This window comes from Leguminivora glycinivorella, chromosome 14, assembly GCF_023078275.1.
Source record: "Leguminivora glycinivorella isolate SPB_JAAS2020 chromosome 14, LegGlyc_1.1, whole genome shotgun sequence".
Lineage (NCBI taxonomy): Eukaryota > Metazoa > Arthropoda > Insecta > Lepidoptera > Tortricidae > Leguminivora > Leguminivora glycinivorella.
The window spans coordinates 19,032,642-19,052,635 of NC_062984.1; the positions used below are offsets into that span (position 1 = coordinate 19,032,642).

The 19,994-nt window shown below is 38.8% G+C and overlaps 3 protein-coding genes across 7 annotated transcripts in view; 1 reads left to right on the forward strand and 2 right to left on the reverse strand.

The window, feature by feature from the left end:
* LOC125233370 (Fanconi anemia group I protein homolog) overlaps positions 1 to 2,169 on the forward strand; it is a 34,057-nt gene extending 31,888 nt beyond the window's left edge. For both annotated transcript variants that reach the window (XM_048139362.1, XM_048139363.1), the window contains 3 exons: positions 775 to 949; positions 1,104 to 1,209; positions 1,922 to 2,169. In XM_048139362.1, the coding sequence (XP_047995319.1) occupies positions 775 to 949; positions 1,104 to 1,209; positions 1,922 to 2,019 (379 nt within the window). In that variant the 3' untranslated portion in view covers positions 2,020 to 2,169. The remainder of the gene's footprint in view (positions 1 to 774; positions 950 to 1,103; positions 1,210 to 1,921) is intronic.
* A 740-nt stretch (positions 2,170 to 2,909) lies between these two features.
* On the reverse strand, positions 2,910 to 10,534 carry LOC125233312 (zinc finger protein 69 homolog B-like). 2 transcript variants are annotated; one of them, XM_048139279.1, is made up of 7 exons: positions 10,272 to 10,533; positions 9,801 to 10,197; positions 9,104 to 9,586; positions 8,635 to 8,724; positions 8,096 to 8,245; positions 7,422 to 7,615; positions 2,910 to 3,197 (listed from the first exon to the last, which is right to left on the reverse strand). In XM_048139279.1, the coding sequence occupies exons 3-6, from the start codon at positions 9,430 to 9,432 to the stop codon at positions 7,480 to 7,482; spliced, it is 705 nt and encodes a 234-aa protein (XP_047995236.1). In that variant the 5' UTR covers positions 9,433 to 9,586; positions 9,801 to 10,197; positions 10,272 to 10,533; the 3' UTR covers positions 2,910 to 3,197; positions 7,422 to 7,479. The 2 variants fall into 2 exon arrangements, with proteins under 2 accessions (XP_047995236.1, XP_047995237.1); XM_048139280.1 differs by lacking the exons at positions 9,104 to 9,586; positions 9,801 to 10,197 and having other exon boundaries at positions 10,272 to 10,534.
* A 4,330-nt stretch (positions 10,535 to 14,864) lies between these two features.
* Positions 14,865 to 19,355, reverse strand: LOC125233339 (zinc finger protein 700-like). 3 transcript variants are annotated; one of them, XM_048139318.1, is made up of 6 exons: positions 19,331 to 19,355; positions 18,656 to 19,031; positions 17,211 to 17,703; positions 17,015 to 17,104; positions 15,674 to 15,820; positions 14,865 to 15,012 (listed from the first exon to the last, which is right to left on the reverse strand). In XM_048139318.1, the coding sequence occupies exons 3-6, from the start codon at positions 17,390 to 17,392 to the stop codon at positions 14,874 to 14,876; spliced, it is 558 nt and encodes a 185-aa protein (XP_047995275.1). In that variant the 5' UTR covers positions 17,393 to 17,703; positions 18,656 to 19,031; positions 19,331 to 19,355; the 3' UTR covers positions 14,865 to 14,873. The 3 variants fall into 3 exon arrangements, with proteins under 3 accessions (XP_047995275.1, XP_047995276.1, XP_047995274.1); XM_048139319.1 differs by having other exon boundaries at positions 18,656 to 18,960; positions 19,331 to 19,347; XM_048139317.1 differs by lacking the exon at positions 19,331 to 19,355 and adding an exon at positions 19,114 to 19,323.
* Between the last annotated feature and the right edge of the window lie 639 nt (positions 19,356 to 19,994).

Consider the following 19,994-nt stretch of genomic DNA (forward strand, 5'->3'; position numbering starts at 1 on the left):
TAAAACTGCACCTACCTAGAAAAAATCCTACAATTATAGACCCTGGTTTTGAAAATGCAATCTTGTGTGATGATTTTTAGAAATATTTTGAGACATGAATGTCCAACAAAAATGTTTCACATGCTCGTTTGCTTCTCGAGTGTTACTTGAAAATGTTGCAAGATTTATACTTTGTTGATTTATTTGTGAATAATATCCTTAACCCTTAAATGCATATTGTTGCCATTTGGCTACAATGTATGTATATTTTGTATGTATATTTTGGCTAGTTTATAGCCAAAATATAAGCTGGACTTTTTTATTTATTTTTCTTAGATCCTACATCTCAATTACTAAATAAAAACATTATTTCCAACCATTTAAGAAAAAATGGCGGAAAAGTGTGAAAAAACTGGATAATGGTGATTTTTAGTACATGATTCAGGCAGATTTTTTCAGAGTTAGTAACTATTTTATGTTTAATCATTTTATCATAGGGGTTTCTCAAATAGTGTACCTTTTTAATAGTAGTAAAAGTTTTCTTATAAATTTTACTAGTAATTATATATTTATATAAGTAAGATTTAGCCTATTTTACTTCTAACACTGATTTAGTATTAAAATCGATGTTAAATATTTTTTTATTATTTTTCCTAGAGTCAGAAAACCATTGTCTATCACATTATTAATTTCTAGTTAAAAGAAAAAAATCATGCATTTAAGGGTTAACAAACGAGAAACACTACACTTGTTTGATTTGTTCTGAGGGTTTTCATATTTTTAAACACATTTTAGCATGGAGCGGCTGCTAAAGTTATGCGGCAAGAAGCTATCCGCAGCCGTGGACAACCTCGTCATATTCCTGGAAGCCTCTAGCAAGAAAGCTCGCGACACCAAACAGATACCACGAGTAGTGTTCGAGGCTGAACGCTTCGGCCGCCAGGTGGCGCTGCTTTCCGCTAACACCAAGGTATTAAAAAAGGAACGAATACCCACTAATAATAAGCAACAAGTCAATCAACTAGTCAAAGCGGATTCCAGGCTCTCATGAGCCGTGGCGAATGCCGGGATAAGGCGAGGATGATGAGACAGGTTGCTGTAGTTAACCTCCTGAATGTCCACAGATGAACCTGATGCAGTACCTGCCCATGGGCACGGCGCGCGACTTCAGGATAAGAGCGCCCGTCATCGAAGAGATGCTCAAGGACAACCCGGAGATTGATGACGCGGGTAAGTCACTGTTCACAGACGTATTATTAACTACTAGCTTTTTCCCGCGTACTAAAAGTTGTATTATTCAAACTTTGGACCCCTTTGGACATTATATAAATAGTGTACGAACGGCCCCTTCCCCCGCTAGCCCGCTCTGCCCAGAATGCCACATGTACGTACACTACTTATAAGGAACCTACGTGCTAAATTTCGAATCTCTAGGACCAGCGGTTTCGGCTGTGCGTTGATATGTCCGTCAGTCAGTTTCTTCTTTTATATATTTAGATTCCAGGAGTTCCCAAACATAGTGCGCTGTCGGTTTAAGATAAAAGATAATATATTAATGTAAACTCATAACTTGCATGTTTGTTTACTTGTAAATGTTCGTCAATAAATACGGACGGCGCGATTCAAATATCCTCACTATATTGAAGACTTGATTAGAACGTTGAGATTCAATTGGAAACTTGCGAGCGTGTGACGGGCTAAAAAAAGATTGGGAACCCCTGAAATATGCTAGGGAACATACACAAACTACGTGACCATATTTGTGCCGGTTTTGTCACGTAGTTTGGGTACGTTCCCCTATTTATTAGCTTTACGATTTTAAACCGGTACTTCTACTCGTGTGTTATGTTATGTCTATAGCACTTAGAACGTGACCCGGGGGTTGTGCTAATAGTGCTAAAAGCTAGCAACCGTAGTCTTAATAAACGGTTTATTTTTGTAGAAGACGAAGAGCAGCCTGCTGAAGCCCTTTCTCCGGTCGCTAGCGATAATGAAGACAGCCGGGACGCAGAACCGGCCAGCAAAAGGAGGCGCTCCTAACACTCACCTTGTATGAAACTACATCTCATCAACGCGTGCTGATTATTCATAATATTCATACAGCCTAACACTTTTTCTCGCGCTTTGTACACATATTTAAAGTCACATACAGGTCGAACGCGATTAATTAACATTATTTTTACCTTTTTTCCCAACGCTTCGGCCAGGTTGCACTGGCCGTGGTCGCGGAAGACTGACGTCCCAGCAAATAATGTTAATTAATCGCGTTCGACCTGTATGTGACTTTAAATATGTATTCATACAGCCTGGCAAAAGTGTAGAAATTTATAGGGGCGCCACCGTCTATGTCGACCGTTTTGCATGTGATTGCATCAATTTCATCACTATTAAGTCAATTTTGTATGAGAAAGATGTTGTTAGGAAAAAAAATTGTTTCATTTCTACTCTCCGACGACCGACCTGACGGGTCTGGCCTAGCGCGTAAGGGAACGTACCCAAACTACGTGACAGGTTGGGGGGGTCAAAATACTATGCTTGGTCACAGGGGGGGAAGGGGGAGGTCTAATTTCTTGTCAAAAAACGGCACAAATATGGTCACGTAGTTTGGGTATGTTCCCTAATGACCCTGCCTGCTACGCCGCGGTCCCGGGTTCGAATCCCGGTAAGGGCATTTACTTGTGTAATGAACGCAGATATTTGTTCCTGAGTCATGGATGATGTTATCTATGTATATAAGTATTTGTATATTATTTATGTCATTGTCTGAGTACCTGCAACACAAGCCTTCATGAGCTTACCGTGGGTCTCAGTCAATCTGTGTAAGAATGTCTTATAATATTTATTTATTTACTCTTTTTTTGCCAGGCTGTAAAAGCGGGTCCACATATTCATTATCGTAATAACATAAGTATTTAATTAAAAGACGTTACTGAAAACAACATGTTTATTTTTCATTCACTCTTGTTTACCATGTATTTAAATAACACTTATAATTAAAATGACACTTTCACGCCAATCTCACTTTTGTGTTGCGTCAATGCAGTTAATTTTATAATATTCAGACATATTTTAATCGATTAACAAATTTAAAAAAAGAATGAACAAGTATTAAGAACAACGAAACCGTAGTTGAACCTTACCTATGCCTTATGACTGCGCGATGTTCGTTGATTTTATCATCGAAAGAACTTGCGTTTGGCTGATCATGAGTTACGCTCCTGAAAGAAAGACAAGACTTAATATTATAATGTAAGTAGGGCCAGGGGCCCGTTTGTGCCCGCGCACACGGATGCAACAGTTGCTCGGCGACTTTTTTGTCTCAGTCGTCACCCCTTGCGACAATTTCGAAGGTGCGCACACGGGAACGACAGCGACGCAACCATCTGACTACTAAGAAGATATTACCATAGACTAATTCTATAATCTTTGGATACTACGGACGCAACTTTTTTTTTCATGAAATTGAGAGCCTATCCGAAATAATTTTTTTGGTACTTCAGAATGAGTGTTTAAAAGTTTTGATGAACTGGTTAGAATTTTACAACCCGGCATCGTATTTTCTCAATATTGTCGGAATATTCTTTTAAATTCTTGTCATATAAAATCGGTCTTTCCTCTACTTCTTTAATTAAACGACAGATATCAATGTCGTCTTCAACAATCTGCATTTAAAATTACATTTATTTCGACTAATAACATACGTTCGCCCAAGCCAGGCCAGTGATAACTGTCAAAATGACAACCGACCGGCGACTGTTTTGTCGCCGTGTGCGCACTTGCATTGAAACCAATAGGGAAGGAGACAGTTGCGTCGCAGGCCTGTCGCCGAACCCTGCGATAAAAAAGTTGCGTCGCAACGTGTGCGCACCTTCATACTAGCCCATAGACCGAGCGATGGAGACAAAAAAGTTGCGTCGCCCGTCTGTGGGGGCCCTAACTAGGGTTGTAAATAGAAAAAAAACCAAATGTTTTTTTTCAGAATTATGAAAAAAAAACATGAAAAAAAACCGAGCACCTTGGTTTTTTTTCTAAATATGTTTTTTTTTCAGATGAACAAATAATACGACAATAACGGTTTTTCGTGAGTTGTAACGTGTTTCAATAACAATAACGTACATTTTAATTCAGTATACAAACGTTTATTGGGGAATCCCCGATGCGGCGTGTAGCGTGGAGAGGCGGTGGTGTTGCCAACAGTAAATAGTGATAACTACAAACTACAGATTTCGTAAATGTTACTTTTATAAGACCAGAAATTAAAGTTATTTGATTAAATTCGTTTAATAGTTAACATTAAGTCTAAAAAACCGTATAAAAGTATTAACTACTTTGCAAATTTTGAGATTTCGTACTTTAGAAAAAAAAACATACTCCAGAAAAAAAACTGTTTTTTTCACGGTTTTTTTTCAAGCCAGAAAAAAAACCGTTTTTTTACAACCCTAGCCCTAACTGTCAAAATGACAACCGACCGGCGACTGTTTTGTCGCCGTGTGCGCACTTGCATTGAAACCAATAGGGAAGGAGACAGTTGCGTCGCAGGCCTGTCGCCGAACCCTGCGACAAAAAAGTTGCGTCGCAACGTGTGCGCACCTTCATACTAGCCCATAGACCGAGCGACGGAGACAAAAAAGTTGCGTCGCCCGTCTGTGGGGGCCCTTTCTCTAAAGTGATTCGGTCAAGTTGTGTTCGAATGTATGGGAAATTAAAAAAAAAAACCAGCTAAACTTTAATGTAGTATGGTACCTTAAGGTAAGGTTCTTTGCGCACAGTAGCGTCCCCTACCATCCCCCTGACGCAACACCCCCTTTTAGCACGAAATAGGTCCCGGTTTACAGTTTTTCTTCATTTTTGTGAAAAGTATCAGAGTTAGGAAAAAAGTGTGTATGAAAGAATTAATTCTTATTACATTTTAAACAAAAAAGGTTATATGCATATTTTTTGTAGCACTTACCATATTCGTGCATTAGCTTGTTGAAGTTCGATATAACTCAGTGCTTAATAAAATAGTAATATCTTTGTTAGTGGTATAATTTCAGAATTTTGTCAAAATTTATCAAGCCTCTAGTTTTTGCCCTTCTGAAGTACCTTTTTACCAAGTTTCAAGCCTGTAGCTTGAAATAAATCTTATTCCCCATACAAACTTCAACCAGCCTCATTTTAACTTACTTAACCCTTTATAGGGCACTGGTCTCAAAAAAGAGATGAGGTTTGAACTCACGATTTTTTTGAGACTTGCCCGTTAAAGGGTTAAAGGATAAAAAACCAAAAACGCTGAAATTAGTTTCTTTCCATTTTAGTATTACCTTTATAGTCTTTACACGAAGTTTCAAGCTCATAGTTTCAAAATACAGGTAGATCCTCATTCAAACTTTGGACACCTATTTTACCCGCTTAGGGGATGAACTTTGAAAAATCCTTCTTTAGTGCGCCCGTAAACCTTAGGTACCGGCCACATCAGAGCGTCGCGTGTCTCGGGGCGCGCAACGGACGTCCGCGCCACGCCACCTGAGTGCCACGCCCCGAGACACGCGACGTTCTGATGTGGCCGGTCACTTATAAGTAACTTACGTGCCAAATTTGGATTGTCTAGCACCAGCGGTTTGGGCTGTGCCTTGATTTAAGTCAGCCGCTCAGGACTTTGCCGTTTGTGTATACATATAGATAACATGAAACTAGTGCATGATATCAAAAAATATTATATGACCTTTATTATTGGGAATTTTATGAGCATTATTTCTGTCATTGACAACTTTTTTCTAAAATGTATACTTTCTCCAAAAAAACTGAATTTTGGGACATACATATATCAGGGTAAAAGGGGGTGTTGCGTCAGGTGAGAGGGATGGGACATGGGACGCTAGTGTGCGCAAAGCATCTTACCCTAAGGTATCAAACCGCATTTCATTTTATTTGTATGTAATTTTTTTTTTTTCAAAAACATATTATTAAATTAAAACGGGACTTAATCGCGTAAAACTTACGTTTTATATTTAACCCGACGTTTAATTCAAAAAACATGTTTGACCAAGGGCCTGTTTCTCGAAAGGTACAAGTACCTTTCGAGGAACGGGCCCCAGATCAAAGGTACAAGCCTTGTATTACAAGTGCGCGAACTGTCAAATCGTATGGGTTGTCATGGAAACACACTTGTAATACAAGGTTTGTACCTTTCGAGAAACGGGCCACAGGTACTCTAACTCTCGACTTCTGCGAAGATATTTCTAATCCTTATAATATTATAAATTGGAAAGTGTGTGTGTCTGTTTGTTTGACCGTCTTTCACGGTAAAACGGAGCGACGAATTGACGTGATTTTTTAAGTGTAGATAGTTGAAGAGATGGAGAGTGACATAGGCTACTTTTTGTCTCTTTCTGACGCGAGCAAAGCCGCGGGAAAAAGCTAGTTCTAATATAACTCAAAACGCGCACACTGATTGATGACTTTAATGCACTTATGCGCAATATTACAGTTGCGCCGCTCATCAGATGGGTCAAGGGAAGCCATAACAGGTCGTGGCCGGCAGGCCAGACAGCGTGTGCGTATGGATTGAGTGAGCACCTTCCGAAAATAAAAAAAAATATGCTGATCATTTAGTAAAAGTTCTAAAACAATTGTAAAACGAATCTCTGAATTTTTAAAAAGATAAATCAAAAGATACAGCCATTAACATGTGCTCACTCAGTTCTCACAAACTACCAACGAAAACAGTGAATATATTCATTTAACATATAATATTTATATACTAACATTTAGTAAAAAATAGGCCAACCTACCTCTATAAATATTAGATCACCTAGTGACGTATTTAATTTTTTACAAATAGTTTCTTATGCTCACTCAATCCTCACACTTTTGAAAAGCCGAATTTTGATGAAAACCATAAGATTTAGACCGCTATTATATGTGTATAGTTTAGTAAAAGTGAAATGGGAATTTGTAAAATACAAAACGAACCACTAACGTGTCAGGTTTTTTATAATAAATAAAAAACTAGGTGATCTAATATTTATAGATGTAGGTTGGCCTATTTTTTACTAAATGTTAGTGTATAAATATTATATGTTAAATGAATATATTCACTGGTTTCGTTGGTAGTTTGTGAGAACTGAGTGAGCACATGTTAATGGCTGTATCTTTTGATTTATCTTTTTACAAATTCAGAGATTCGTTTTACAATTGTTTTAGAACTTTTACTAAATGATCAGCATATTTTTTTTTATTTTCGGAAGGTGCTTACTCAATCCACACACACACCCAGACAGCGCCGTGTGCCCAGCGCCCAGTGGTGCATGTGGCTCGATAATCCGGTCGGCGAGGTTGAGTTAAAGGGCAAAAGCTAGTGATAAATAAGTGTGCAAAAAAAATTGAGAGTTTCCCTTATTTGTGAAAAGCTAGATTATGTACTACGAAATAGTAGACAACAGTTTGAAGGCAATCATTACCTTTGCCTAGGCAGAATTTCAGTATCCAAAGATATTTCCTCTCACAAATGTCCTCAATTCACTCGGCTTTCATACACTTGTGTATGGTGCGTTCGTGACGCATGAGGTGGTGCGAGCGCGCGAAGCGCATCGCGCAGAATCGGCACGGATACGGCCTCTCCTTCGTGTGTGTTCGCATGTGCACTTTTAGGCTCCTAAAATGACCAAGGAGACCGTTTGAGATATACACCGTGTTTTTATTGAATTCCGTTAACTTCGGCTGCTTCGGCATATAGTTAGGTCCATGATAGGAAACAGAATGGCAGATATTTTTTTTTTAATTCGTAACTTTTTTCTAAAAAATCCCATACACCTGCGTTAGATGTTACATCAATTGCTGTTAAGAAACGGGAAACACACATAGTGTTCGATATGCTCTGGACATGTCATTGTTTTGACTTTTGCTTAGTGTGAGTTAATTGTAAAGCCCGTTTTTCAACAGCATTTGAAGGTAACATTTATCGCAGGTGTATGGTTTTTTCGAAAAAAAATACAAATTTAAGAAAACTAACTATGACATTCTGTTTCCTATAACGGACCTAACTATGTGCCGAAGTTAACGGAATTCAGTTAAAATATGGGACATTCTTATTCTTACACATATTGACTGAAATGAATGTGGTATCAAATCTTACCATGATATCTTGAAGGTCTTGTTGCACACTGTACAGGCGTACTTCTTGACGCCGCTGTGGACCACGTGCATGTGTTTCCGAAGCGTCAACTGCGTCTTGAGAGCCAGGCCGCACTCCTTGCACTTGTACTTCCGGTCAGTGGAGTGCGAGCTACGGGACAAGTGTGCCTTAAGTTGTAGGGTTAAGTTGAAAAACTAAGAAACAAATCAAACTGGGTTCGAGGATATATATCCGATATACAGAGTGGGGCCTGTAACAAAGGCGAAGAATTGAACTTTAGGCTATTCTCCTTATACTGATCAACATTTGTTCGGCGACTTTTAAAAATATGAAATGCCTTCCATACAAAATGGATATATGTATATCAAAGTTGATATATATCCAATATATATCCTAAATATCCGATATTTTGATAATTATTATAAATATCGGATATTTTCGAACCCTGAAATCAAAAATGAAATCTAATATGCGTTAAACATAAAAATGAGTATTGAATTCACATTTTTAAGTTTATAATATATTATGTTCATACTTACTCCATATGATCAATAAATGGTTGTTTGTCGAAAAAAGTTTTGGAACACATTTCACATTGATAATTCTTTTCGTTTAAATGGTACTTGCGTCTGAAATAAACATGACAATCATTCATGAAATCAATAATTAAATCACTATAAAAATTATATCCATACTATACACTATACTACATTAATATTATAAATGGGAAAGCGTGTGTGTCTGTTTGTTTGTCCGTCCTTCACGGCAAAACGGAGCGACGAATTGACGTGATTTTTTAAGTGGAGATAGTTGAAGGAATGGAAAGTGACATAGGCTACTTTTTGTCTCTTTCTATCGCGAGCAAAGCCTCGGGCAAAACCTAGTATTTTATAAATGTTATACATTAATGGTGAGGCACAGTAAGTTCACACTTTAAAAGGTATAGGATACTACATAATATATTTATAACTAAACCAGTATACCAGGACTCATTTGGATGGGACTCACATGTGTTTTGAGACAATATTCTTAAAGCGGAACCTTCTTTTACATATATCACACTCATATGGGAGCTCAGACACTCCAACATGCTTGGCCATGTGTTTCTCGAGAGCCGAGCGGCACAAATACCGGCGCTCACATGAGACACAGCCATAAGGTAAACTTTCCTGATTGTGCTTTATCTTTACATGTGTCTTCAGATCTGCAAACTCTTTATTACAAATGTCACATACAGATTTTCTCACATCTGGTAAACCTAAATGGATGGTCCGGTAATGTCTGATTCGACCTGAGTGGGTATTGAAGAGCTTCGGGCAAAGCTCACACTGGATCATCTGCCTCTCACCCTTTCTCTTGTGAATGAGCGCATGAGCCTTGAGGTTACGGACAGACTTGCCACACTCCTCACAGACCTGATGCTCTTCTTTTATCTTTCCAATTTTCAGTAATTGATTTTTTTGGGACGCCTACATCTTTTGTGCACAGGAGCTAGACAAAACAAAAAGGTAACTATATCAATTATACAAGCCGTTACCAAGAGTGCTAATAGCAAATTAAAATGTCTATAGAAAATCAGGCAGATTTTTACTACTGCAGAAACAACACACTAATTCTCATTGACTATGATAGTGACTATTTTCTTAGGAAAGTAACCATTTAGAATAATTGGTGATACAAATTTTAATTTTAATGCAATTCTTACCATTTTCTTTAAGATCATTTTTAACATTTTCATATTTAACCTTCTTTACCACACTCGACAGCTCTTCATCTGACTTTACATTATGAGATGTGTCTTCAATCTTAATATCAACTTCTACATCTCCTAATGACTCTTCTTCCTTAATATGTGCTTCTATTTTAAATTCATTATCTTCTATGAGACAGGGACCAAAATCATCAGGATCTATGAAATTTTCATGTTTTATTCCATTATCATCCACATACACAGATTTTAGGTCTGCTAATTGTACAGCTGGCTCCAGAGATTTTAAATATGCATCGTTTTTTAAGGATAGAGCTTTAAACTTGTAAAACGAAATTATTTTTCGGTAGCAGTGATTACATAAATTCGTTGTTACTTTAGAGTCTTCTGTGATCTGTAATTAGAGCGAAATAAGTCTAGTTGATGTTGGATGAGTACATGAAAATAAATACAAAGCCATACGTTTACCTGTATATCTAAACAAAACAGCATAATGTGGAAGGAGTTCTTGTTGCCATCTTTTATGGCCTTTTCGAGCTCCAGAATATGTTTCTCAGCAGGAGTTTTGAGGCAGGTTCGGCACATATGCATCATTCAGTATTTTACGCTTAGAAATTAAGTAAAATAACATTGGATTTCATACCACAAATTAAATATCGTAATGCACAACCACAGACCTATGACCCATCATTTCGCACAACACAAACAAAAGTCACAAAAATGTTTCCACTTTTGACAGTGACACTGACATCTGACAAAAAACTTGCGTCTTGTTCGCGTTGATAATTTTTCGTATTTACAAAAATCTATTATTTTGGGACGTTTCTACACGATGCAACTCTGGAAAACTCATGCTAACATAGTAAGTAATACATGACTCTATCCTAACGGCCCAGCCACGACATCGGTCTAAGCGCGGCAGCGGCGAGCGGCAGCCATACGTGCGAATGAAAAGTCCATTCGCTGTGTCTCGCTTCAATTCAATGTATGGCCGCCGCTCGCCGCTGTCGCGCTTAGACCAATGTCGTGGCTGAGCCGTAAGAGTAGTATAATATATATATGGGAAAGAGAGCCCTCTCGTGGAATTATTTATTTGGTGACATTTTGAAGCGCCATCTGTAAATTCTATCCAAAATTATTAACGTCAAAATGGCGTACAGTCGAGTTCATAAATATGTGTACATTTCTTTCTCATTGATTTCTTCACCTTATCTGCAGGGTTAGCACATGATTGCCGCGAGATTATGTCGCCGAGAGATAGACTACCCGTCCTTATGTCATTAATACAGTTAGAAGAAGACGTGTCATCTATCTCGCGGCGACATACTCTCGCGGCCATCATGTGCTAGGCCTACTGCTTGCAATAAGATTAAAAAATGTACACATATATATGAACTCCACTGTACCTACAGGGCACAGAGAACCTCCTATAGAGTAGAAATCTTGTATATTTTGTTCGCGATACGAGTCACCAGTGTTTGGGGTGCGAGGAGCGGGCGGGGAATGTGTTAAGCGCGCTGTGATTGGCCGTTTCAAGGACGGCGGGCAGTCGCACCAGATGAAAAGGGACAGAAATATGACTGTCCCTCTACTGACGCGTAAGTGGCCAATGTAAGTTGACCTATGCCGGCTCTGAATAAATTATAAATATGACTTATTTGTGGAATGTAATGCCGTCTGTTTTTAATTTGAGCTTCTTGTTACCTTTCCACACCATTTCACACTACAGGTGGACATCTTTAAGGCATCAAAATACCCTTTTCCAATTTTTTAGTGCGAAAAACACGCGCTGCTTTCGGGTCTGTTACTTGGTCGATACTGATCGGGCACGGCGAGCGCCCGCGCTTATATCAGTGCAAATACTAGGAAGGCTGGCGACCGCGAGTCGTCTTGTAATGGATGTCTATAGGGGTTGGTCTGTGCTACAGGGCCTGTTTAATGATTATAGTTTAGCATGAGTTCATACATTTGCTACAAATGTTTATACATTATTAGAACATTACGATACAAGTGCGTAAAAAAGGAAGTTCGAAACGAGTGGCGATAAATTAAAACACGACCGAAGGGAGTGTTTTAAATCGACACGAGTTACGAATTTCCTTTTCGCACATGTATCGTACGACGTTTTTCAGTACAGATGTCCCTCCGAAGTTTTGACCTGGCATATAATGAACCACTTCTCGCACTAGTGCGTAAAAAAAACACCATCTGTACTGAAAAATATATTATTAAATGTTTATACATTATAATATATCTTTACCATCACGGAACAATGGTGTTCCGGACCTTTGGGAGGCGTGCGCGGGGCCGAAGCCAACGCGTAGAGCCCCTTTTGACACTTTAATGAAATGTAAGGGGTACACTGAGCGGATGCTGCCCTTGCCCGTATCATGGGACACACGCAGAGGCAGCACCCGCCAGGGTGTAAGGACTATTTGAGAGTTAATGGAATCTAAAATGAACTGGGCTATTTTGATGAAAGTGATGGACTAAATACTGGGCTATGGATAAACAACCGGACGCCTGCCTAATAAAATGGTATCCAATTTTATTTCCGGCAGACGGTGACTCGTCCCCACAAGATGGGCCCCCACAAAAAGCGACATTCAAGATGGCTCAAGGGCAACACCGGTGTGAGAACTCATGGGTGTCGAGAGGTAATCAGTAATCAGTAATTTATTGCAAATTCATAGGTACACCGCTTTCTGCCCAGTGGCTGTCAAGCCACTGTACCAACTCGCGTCTTATGCAAATTTTCACTTCCACCCCTGGAGCATATAGCCCTAATAACGACTCCACTCTGGACGGCCAGCCAAGGCAAGCCAGAGGTAGAGAGTACTGTCCCACCCACCCGCCTTACGGGTAACAGAACTCCCCAGGAGCACTCGGGTACGTACGTGGGGTCGCTGTTCCCCAACAGCTCGCCACAAGCTGCCCTGCGTTGACTGATTGCACTGGTTAAACCAATGGGCGATGGGGTCGTCACATCCCTACGCCACGCCCCCAATGTTTATTAATTAAAAAATTACACTAAACACCAATCAATATGTAAACACTAGTACAAGTAAATCTCGCCTTAATGGTAACCGACAAAAAATTGGACGTTTTACTAAACACACTCACATTTAATTTGTTACTTATATCGAGTTTATTGTTTTCCTAGTACCCATATTAATCAACAACTGTATAACAGAGATAACATACATGAGAGAAATTTCGTCGGGTACCACGGCGGGTGGGGGTGGTCTAGTGGTAAAGACGTTAGCCGCGTAAGCTGAAGACCCGGGTTTGATTTCCGGCTCGGTCACCAGTAGGTCGTTTTTTCTTTCGCGTATGATATCTATTTCAATTTATAACAACTGTATTATATACACTGAAATAGATACCATACACTAAAGGAAAAGCAATCAAGCGCACTGGTGGCGAAGCCGGGTCTCCAGCTATCGCGGCGGAGGTGCGTCAGGTGCGAAACATCAATAGATAGCAGCACCATCTCTCTCGCTATCTATATCGTATCGTAATCCTGCAAACGGATTCATATAGGAGGTGCAAGCACAAATTGCTCGCCCTTACAGAGTGGCTAGCCGAATGGCACAATCGCGCGCTCACGAAACGAAGCGCTAGTAGATATCTATCTCTATCGCGCTTGCGTATTGGCGCGACAGAGCCAGCGGCGTATCGCTTTCGTTTGGCGTCGGAGAAATGCCATTCGACTACGGGGCCAGTTGGTCAAAGCCGCCTAGCTTTCAGAGATAACACACACTAGAGAAATTTCGGTGGGTACCTCGGCGATCGGGGTGGTGTAGCCGTTTAGCACGTCAGCCGCCATAGCTGGAGACCCGGGTTCGATTCCTGGCTTCGCCACCAGTGGGCTTGATCGCTTTTTCTTTAGTGTATGGTATCTATTTCAGTTTATAATTTATATTATATAGTAGTGTTAGGTACTACTTCAAAAAAAAAAATCAAAAATTTAATAAAATAATTTGATTTGTTCCCTACATCAACTGTATTAAAATATTTCATTGGTGTAAAATATATTGGCAAGAAATTATTATATACAAAAAAGTTGTAGGGTGCATTGGGATAATTTCGAAGCACAGAAATGCTTGGGTAATTTCGAAAGGGGTATCTAAGGTATCTTGATATGATGGAAATACACGGTGTTTCCGGTATCACTCAAAACCTCAGACACCCCAACTGATTTTTATTTTTTTAAACTCATCTAGAGTATTCATCTTTTAATCTGATCGTTACTTTTTTTTTAATTGAATTTTTAATTTTCTGTTCAGCTCTACATGACTTTTAGCTCTACACTCAATAAAGTAATTGCTAACTACCATCATAAACCATAATTAACACTATTTATTTGTGTACGTTACTGCAACGACATAAGGTTTACCAATAGACAGCTAAGATGTCACTGTAAAACACTTTAAAGCTTTGTCACAGTAAACTTCAAATTGGACAGGTAATCGCAGTAAGCAAATAAACTCAATATTCAAAATGACAAGGTTGTAATTAGGTACGAGTTCAATTTGTTATGACTTATGATAAACATTAAAATTAAACTGACAAACAACGTCAAACTAGTAGCGGAAAAAATAATAGTCCAAGTAACCGGCCAGTATTAATACCCCTAAATACTGAAAAAAGGTAAACAACCTCTTAGCAATGCGATATACACAATGTTGTATTACGAGTACAATAGAAGGGGCACGTAAAAAATAATTAATAATACTAATTTAAATAAAAATATTACCCCCATCAAGATATAGCTCAATCGATTCTACTCTCGATTCTGAACAAACTGTTTTCAGGTTTTTAGTGTTAAGTGAAACACGGTGTATATAATGGTGATTTTTATATGACTTTCGAAATTACCCCAATGCACCCTACAACAGTAAGTTATATAAAACATGATTTTAATGAGATAATTATAATAGAGTTGCTTTTTAAATACCTACTGGATGAAATAATAAGGAAGGAAAAGATAATTAATATTTCAAAATTAGAAACTTAAACTTACAGGAGAGTATACAGTGTTTAAAAAAAAAGTAGCAATCGTTTTGTTTATTCGTCCTTTATTATTTTCTGGTGCGCGGTGCGCTCGTGCCGGCCGCGATGGTCCGCGCGGCGGAAGCGCGTGCCGCAGCAGCGGCACGCGAAGCGCTTCACCGCCGTATGCGTCTCCATGTGGGTCCGCAAGTACCTGAAACCCCACCCACATTTATTTGTTTCCTTTTATTTTATTGCTCAAATAAAGATAGTCAAGATAATCTTGTAAGTCAGAAAACGCGCGAAATTTAAATTTTCTATGGGACGATTAACCGGATTAACCTTCGCCCTACGTTTTTAAAATTTTTTCAAGTGTTATTTTATAGCTAGTAGAAAGTAGATGATTCGGCCAACGTCAAGGTTTAGGAAATCATGCACTTTATGAAGACTATTTTATTCATTCGCCGATGAGCCTTCAAATGTGCCGCTAGTTTTAAGTGACATGATTTGCTTGACCGTACATATCACTTCCAACAAAACCAACAAAAAAAAAATCCAAAAACATTAAAAAAAAAAACATGAAAGTAAATCTTCAGGTACGGGCTTTCAAAGAAAACACATTGACAAGCTGCAAACAGGAACATTTGGATATGACTAGGCTGACAAAAAAAAATCATAATCTTATACAAATCAGATTGAGTGCACAGATTACCATACAATTTCGCAACTGTCCACACAACACACACTCTAATTTTTAAGATTATGAATTTTCAGATTGATCTGTCAGATTGTATAAAACTCTTTTTTTTCAGATTATGAATTTTAAGACTGTCTGTTGCCGGTCTTAAAAGGTTTAAAATTTAAGCAAACTTTACGCGATTTTTTGGAAGGTCTTGCTGCAGAGTTTGCACGGAATCCTCTTGTCACTGGTGTGGAGCAGGCGGTGACTCCTCAGAGTATCCATTGTCTTGAGGGCAAGGCCGCAGTCGGTGCACTTGTACAGTGGAACCTTACTGTGCGTCCTGTAAGCCAAGCCAAGAGTTAAGCTAGGAACAAATTATGGGACGCGTCACGTCACACGGATGCGGCTGATGACCGCGACTGATAAGTGTGCAGTCTTAAAGCTAGGAACACACTACGCGGACGTCCGTCGTGAATCGACCGCGGACGGGAATCTGGACAATGGAAATACACTTAACCGTGCAAACTATTGGTCGACGGATGCGGACGTGGCCTTGAGCGCACGGACGTCCGATCGAAATCTGGCTCTCTGGATGTTTTGTTCCGTGCACACTGATAGGTCGCGGTCGCGGTCGTTTTACGACGGACGTCCGCGTAGTATGTTCCTAGCTTAAAACATCCAGCGCGCCAGATGACGTCCGGACGGACGTCCGTGCGCTCAAGGCCAACGTCCACGGCTTTCGTGCGATAGTTTGCACAATTCAGTGTATATTCATTATCTAGATCGCGGCAGTGGACGGCGTCTGCGCCAGACGCGTCCCCTTATTTGTTTCTAGTCTTTATGCGGTAACAATGGGTTTTGTGGGCCGAAGCTTATTACATAAATATTATATATAGATACTCTGACACCGACTGGAAATTTCCGTATTTTACAAAAACCAATTCCCAAAAACGGGAAAAAAATGCTTGATCATAAATGTGGTAACACATTTGCATGAAAACCAGTTGAGAATTGCGACCTGTAGAAAACATCATGGACATACAAAAAGCAAATCTGCGGTCAACATATAATATCTATAATGCAGGAACCAATATCTATGCACATAATTATTATAACACCATCAGTCAGGGTCACTATTATTCTAACTAGGCCTGTTGTTATTAGTTTTTGGGATTTGAGACATCTAATATAAAGGCCGGTATGTTTTGTTTCACTATTGCAGCATCATACGCATTGCAATGGGAATAGAAACAATAGATAATATTCTGCAGTGTTTTGACTTCTTTTACAGAATGTATAATAAGTATAGTATATGTATATTATCAGGGGCGGCTCACTCCGCGATTCTACCGCCGATTCGCCGCGCTACAAGTACATGTCGGCTGCTCGCGTGCGGTCCGTTTGTTAATGTAGGTTTCAGAAAGAAAGAATTCAGAATGGCGGCATTTTGTGAACATCAAAGGAGTGAGCCTACTGTACTTGTACTATTATATATTCTGTGATATTATGTAAATTAGACTACAATGATACTTACTCCATATGACCAATAAATGGTCGTTTCTCGAAAAAAGTTTTAGAACAGATATCACATTGATAATTCTTTTCATTTAAATGACGTTGACGTCTGAAATAAATATCAAAATAAATAAATACACAGATCCTACGATAAAACATTGAAAGATTTAAAAAAAATGATGTTAAAATATTTCAAGCCATTAATTGTAACTCACATATGGTTTGAGACAGAAAGTTTGGAGCAGTACTTCTTTTTGCATATATCACACTCATATGGTAATTCCGACTTGTCAAGATGTGTACTGGCCATGTGTATCGCAAGCGCCGCGCGGCTCAAGTACCGGCGCTCACATGACACACAGCCGTGCGGTAAACTTTCCTTATTATGCTTTATCATTATATGTGACTTAAGACTTCTGAACTCTTTGTTACAAATATCACATACGGATTTCTTTTTTCGTACATCATGTAAACCTAAATTAATGTTATGGCGATGTCTGCGTCGACCTGAGGCGGTTTTGAAGAGCTTTGGGCAGGACTCACACTGAAACAATCGCCTCTCACCCTGTGCCTGGTGAAGAAGTAAATGTTCCTTGAGGTCGCGAACAGATTTGCCGCACTCCTCACACACTTTACTCTTTTCCTTGGCCTGCCTTGTTTTTTGTAGTTTTTTCTTTTTGGAACAACCACGTTTCCTGTGCTCTGGAGCTTGATTAACGAGAAAACAAGAATATATAAATATATATAGTTTAGATTTATCAGTGCAGTGACAGTATGCTTCAAATATATTTTTTTTTGAAGTTTCATCTGCCATCGGCTTTCTTAGCCATAATCAGATTGTATGGTACTATTAATAACATTTTCCCGGTGGTGGTCCATTAACCACCATTCCTTTTATGTGGAGAGAGGGGGGCGTTATTCTCTCTGGTCTAGTTCCAAGATCTTCCACCTTTTGAGTCTTGTGTTGTTACTGTTTTCATTTAGTAGGTCTCTAGCAAGTTCATTTTCATGGATTGTGAGTCTTTCCTTGTATTTCCTTGAGAAGCTATTTACTTCCTCTTTAATGGTTGGTATATGAAGGTAATCATGTATTTCTTTATTTATAGGTATGCTTCAAATATAGAGCAGATATTATTTGAAGCATACTGTTACTGCACTGATAAATCCAAACTAATATTAGAAATGGGAAAGTGTGTGTGCCTGTTTGTTTGTCTGTTTTTCACAGCCAAACGGAGTGACAAATTCATGTTATTTTTTTAAGTGGATATATATATATGCAGGGATGGAGAGTGACATAGGCTACTTTTTGTCTCTTTCTAACCCCCCGATTCCCTAAAATGGGGAATGGAAGTATGTATGGGCCATTCCGCAATATTAGAAATTAACGCGAGTGAATCCGCAGGCGATAGCTAGTTCTGTTATATTTTAGTTTCCAACAGATTTCAGTTTGTTCAAAGTTTAGAATAGTTTAAGAGCCATCTGTTAAAAACCAAGCACATTTATACATTTATTATAAGTACAGGAACAACATGAGACTAGTTCCATAATATTATTAGTTTGAGTGAATTTGCTTTCCCAGGCCAGTGAAGAATTAAAGATTCAGCTAAATTAGTGCTATACCACACAACAGCCACAAATCTAAATTGTATTAAACATTTACCTGTTTTTTTATTGTCTATTTTAACATTTTCATATTTAATCTTCTGTACAATATTCAATGGCTCTTCATCTGACTCTGCACCATATGAAGAGTCTTCATTTTTGATATTTTCTAATAAATCTTCTTCTGTTTTAAGTTCTGTATTGTCCTCTATGTGACAGGGACCGAAAACATCAGTATCTATGAAATTCTCGCGTTTAATTCCGTTTTCATCCACATACAGAGACAATATCTGTTCCCCCGATTGTACAGCTGGTTTCAGAGATTTTAAATATGCATCATTTTTCAGAGATTGATCCTTAAATCTGTAATATGATATAATTTTTCTGTAACAACTGTTACACAAATTCGTTGTTATTTTAGAGTCTTCGACGACCTGTAAATAAACCGAAATATATCAAGTTAATTATTGTAAAATCATGCATGAAAGGAAAATAAAGCCATACATAAATATTTACCTGTATATCTAAGCAAAACAACATAATATGGAAGGAGTCCTTGTTGTCGTCTTTTATGGCCCTTTCCAGATCCAAAATATGCTTATTAGCTGGACTTTTAAGGCAGGTTCTGCACATTTCCATCATATGTATTTCTTGCTTAGAAATCGAGTGAAATAACAGCTTAAACGTTGGAGTATAACTTTATAAATACAGTAAAGTATAAGCAGTTAAGCACCTCGGAAGAGAAAAGCACAAGCTCCAGACAGACTGTCAGTGTGTCCGTGTTGTCACTATTTTATTTTGACAGTGGCCAACTTGCGTTTCGTTTCACACACATGCCTTGAAATCTCAGAGCATTAAGGCTCCGCGCACACGGGCGACAAAACTGTTTTGTCTGCGTCGCTCGGTCTATGGGCTAGTATGAAGGTGCGCACACGAGGCGACGCAACTTTTCATACAAATACGAAAGTCGCCGAGCAACTTTGTCGCCCGTGTGCGCGGAGTCTAACTTGAAATCGTTGCCGTTGGATTTAAGGATGTTCTACACGATGCAAGTTCGAACATGCCGGAAGTCCTAGATAACCAACGCCAAAAAAAATGATGATAGGACATCTCATTAGCTATCACATTAAGCGAATTTGATAGCTTACAAGATGTTCTATCACCCATTTCGTTTTGGCCACAAACTACTAAGAAGATACTACGTATGTCGTAGTTATTGTATTGTCTTTACCCGTCTATGCTTTTTGCGATCTTCTTCCTGTTCTTTCTAGTATTGTAGACGACCAGGCAAATCTTGTCACTAAAAAAACCGGCCAAGTTGAAATATAAGGACTACGTAAAGGTGTAGGTTTGTCGTCCCATGGAAAATTTGAATTTCGCGCCTTTTTTAGTGACAA

Bases quoted from the DNA above. Each gene is read 5' to 3' on its own strand.
- LOC125233312 (XM_048139279.1), bottom strand. From the start codon at position 9,432: ATGATCCAGTGTGAGCTTTGCCCGAAGCTCTTCAATACCCACTCAGGT. The intron at 8,246-8,634 runs GTAAGTATGAAC...CTTGTCCCGTAG, and splicing joins CCATTTATTGATCATATGGA to CTCGCACTCCACTGACCGGA. The intron at 7,616-8,095 runs GTAAGATTTGAT...TGGTCATTTTAG, and splicing joins AAGACCTTCAAGATATCATG to GAGCCTAAAAGTGCACATGC.
- LOC125233339 (XM_048139317.1), bottom strand. From the start codon at position 19,239: ATGATGGAAATGTGCAGAACCTGCCTTAAAAGTCCAGCTAATAAGCAT. The intron at 17,704-18,655 runs GTAAATGTTTAA...TCGTTAATCAAG, and splicing joins AATAGACAATAAAAAAACAG to CTCCAGAGCACAGGAAACGT. The intron at 15,821-17,014 runs GTAAGTATCATT...CTTGGCTTACAG, and splicing joins CCATTTATTGGTCATATGGA to GACGCACAGTAAGGTTCCAC.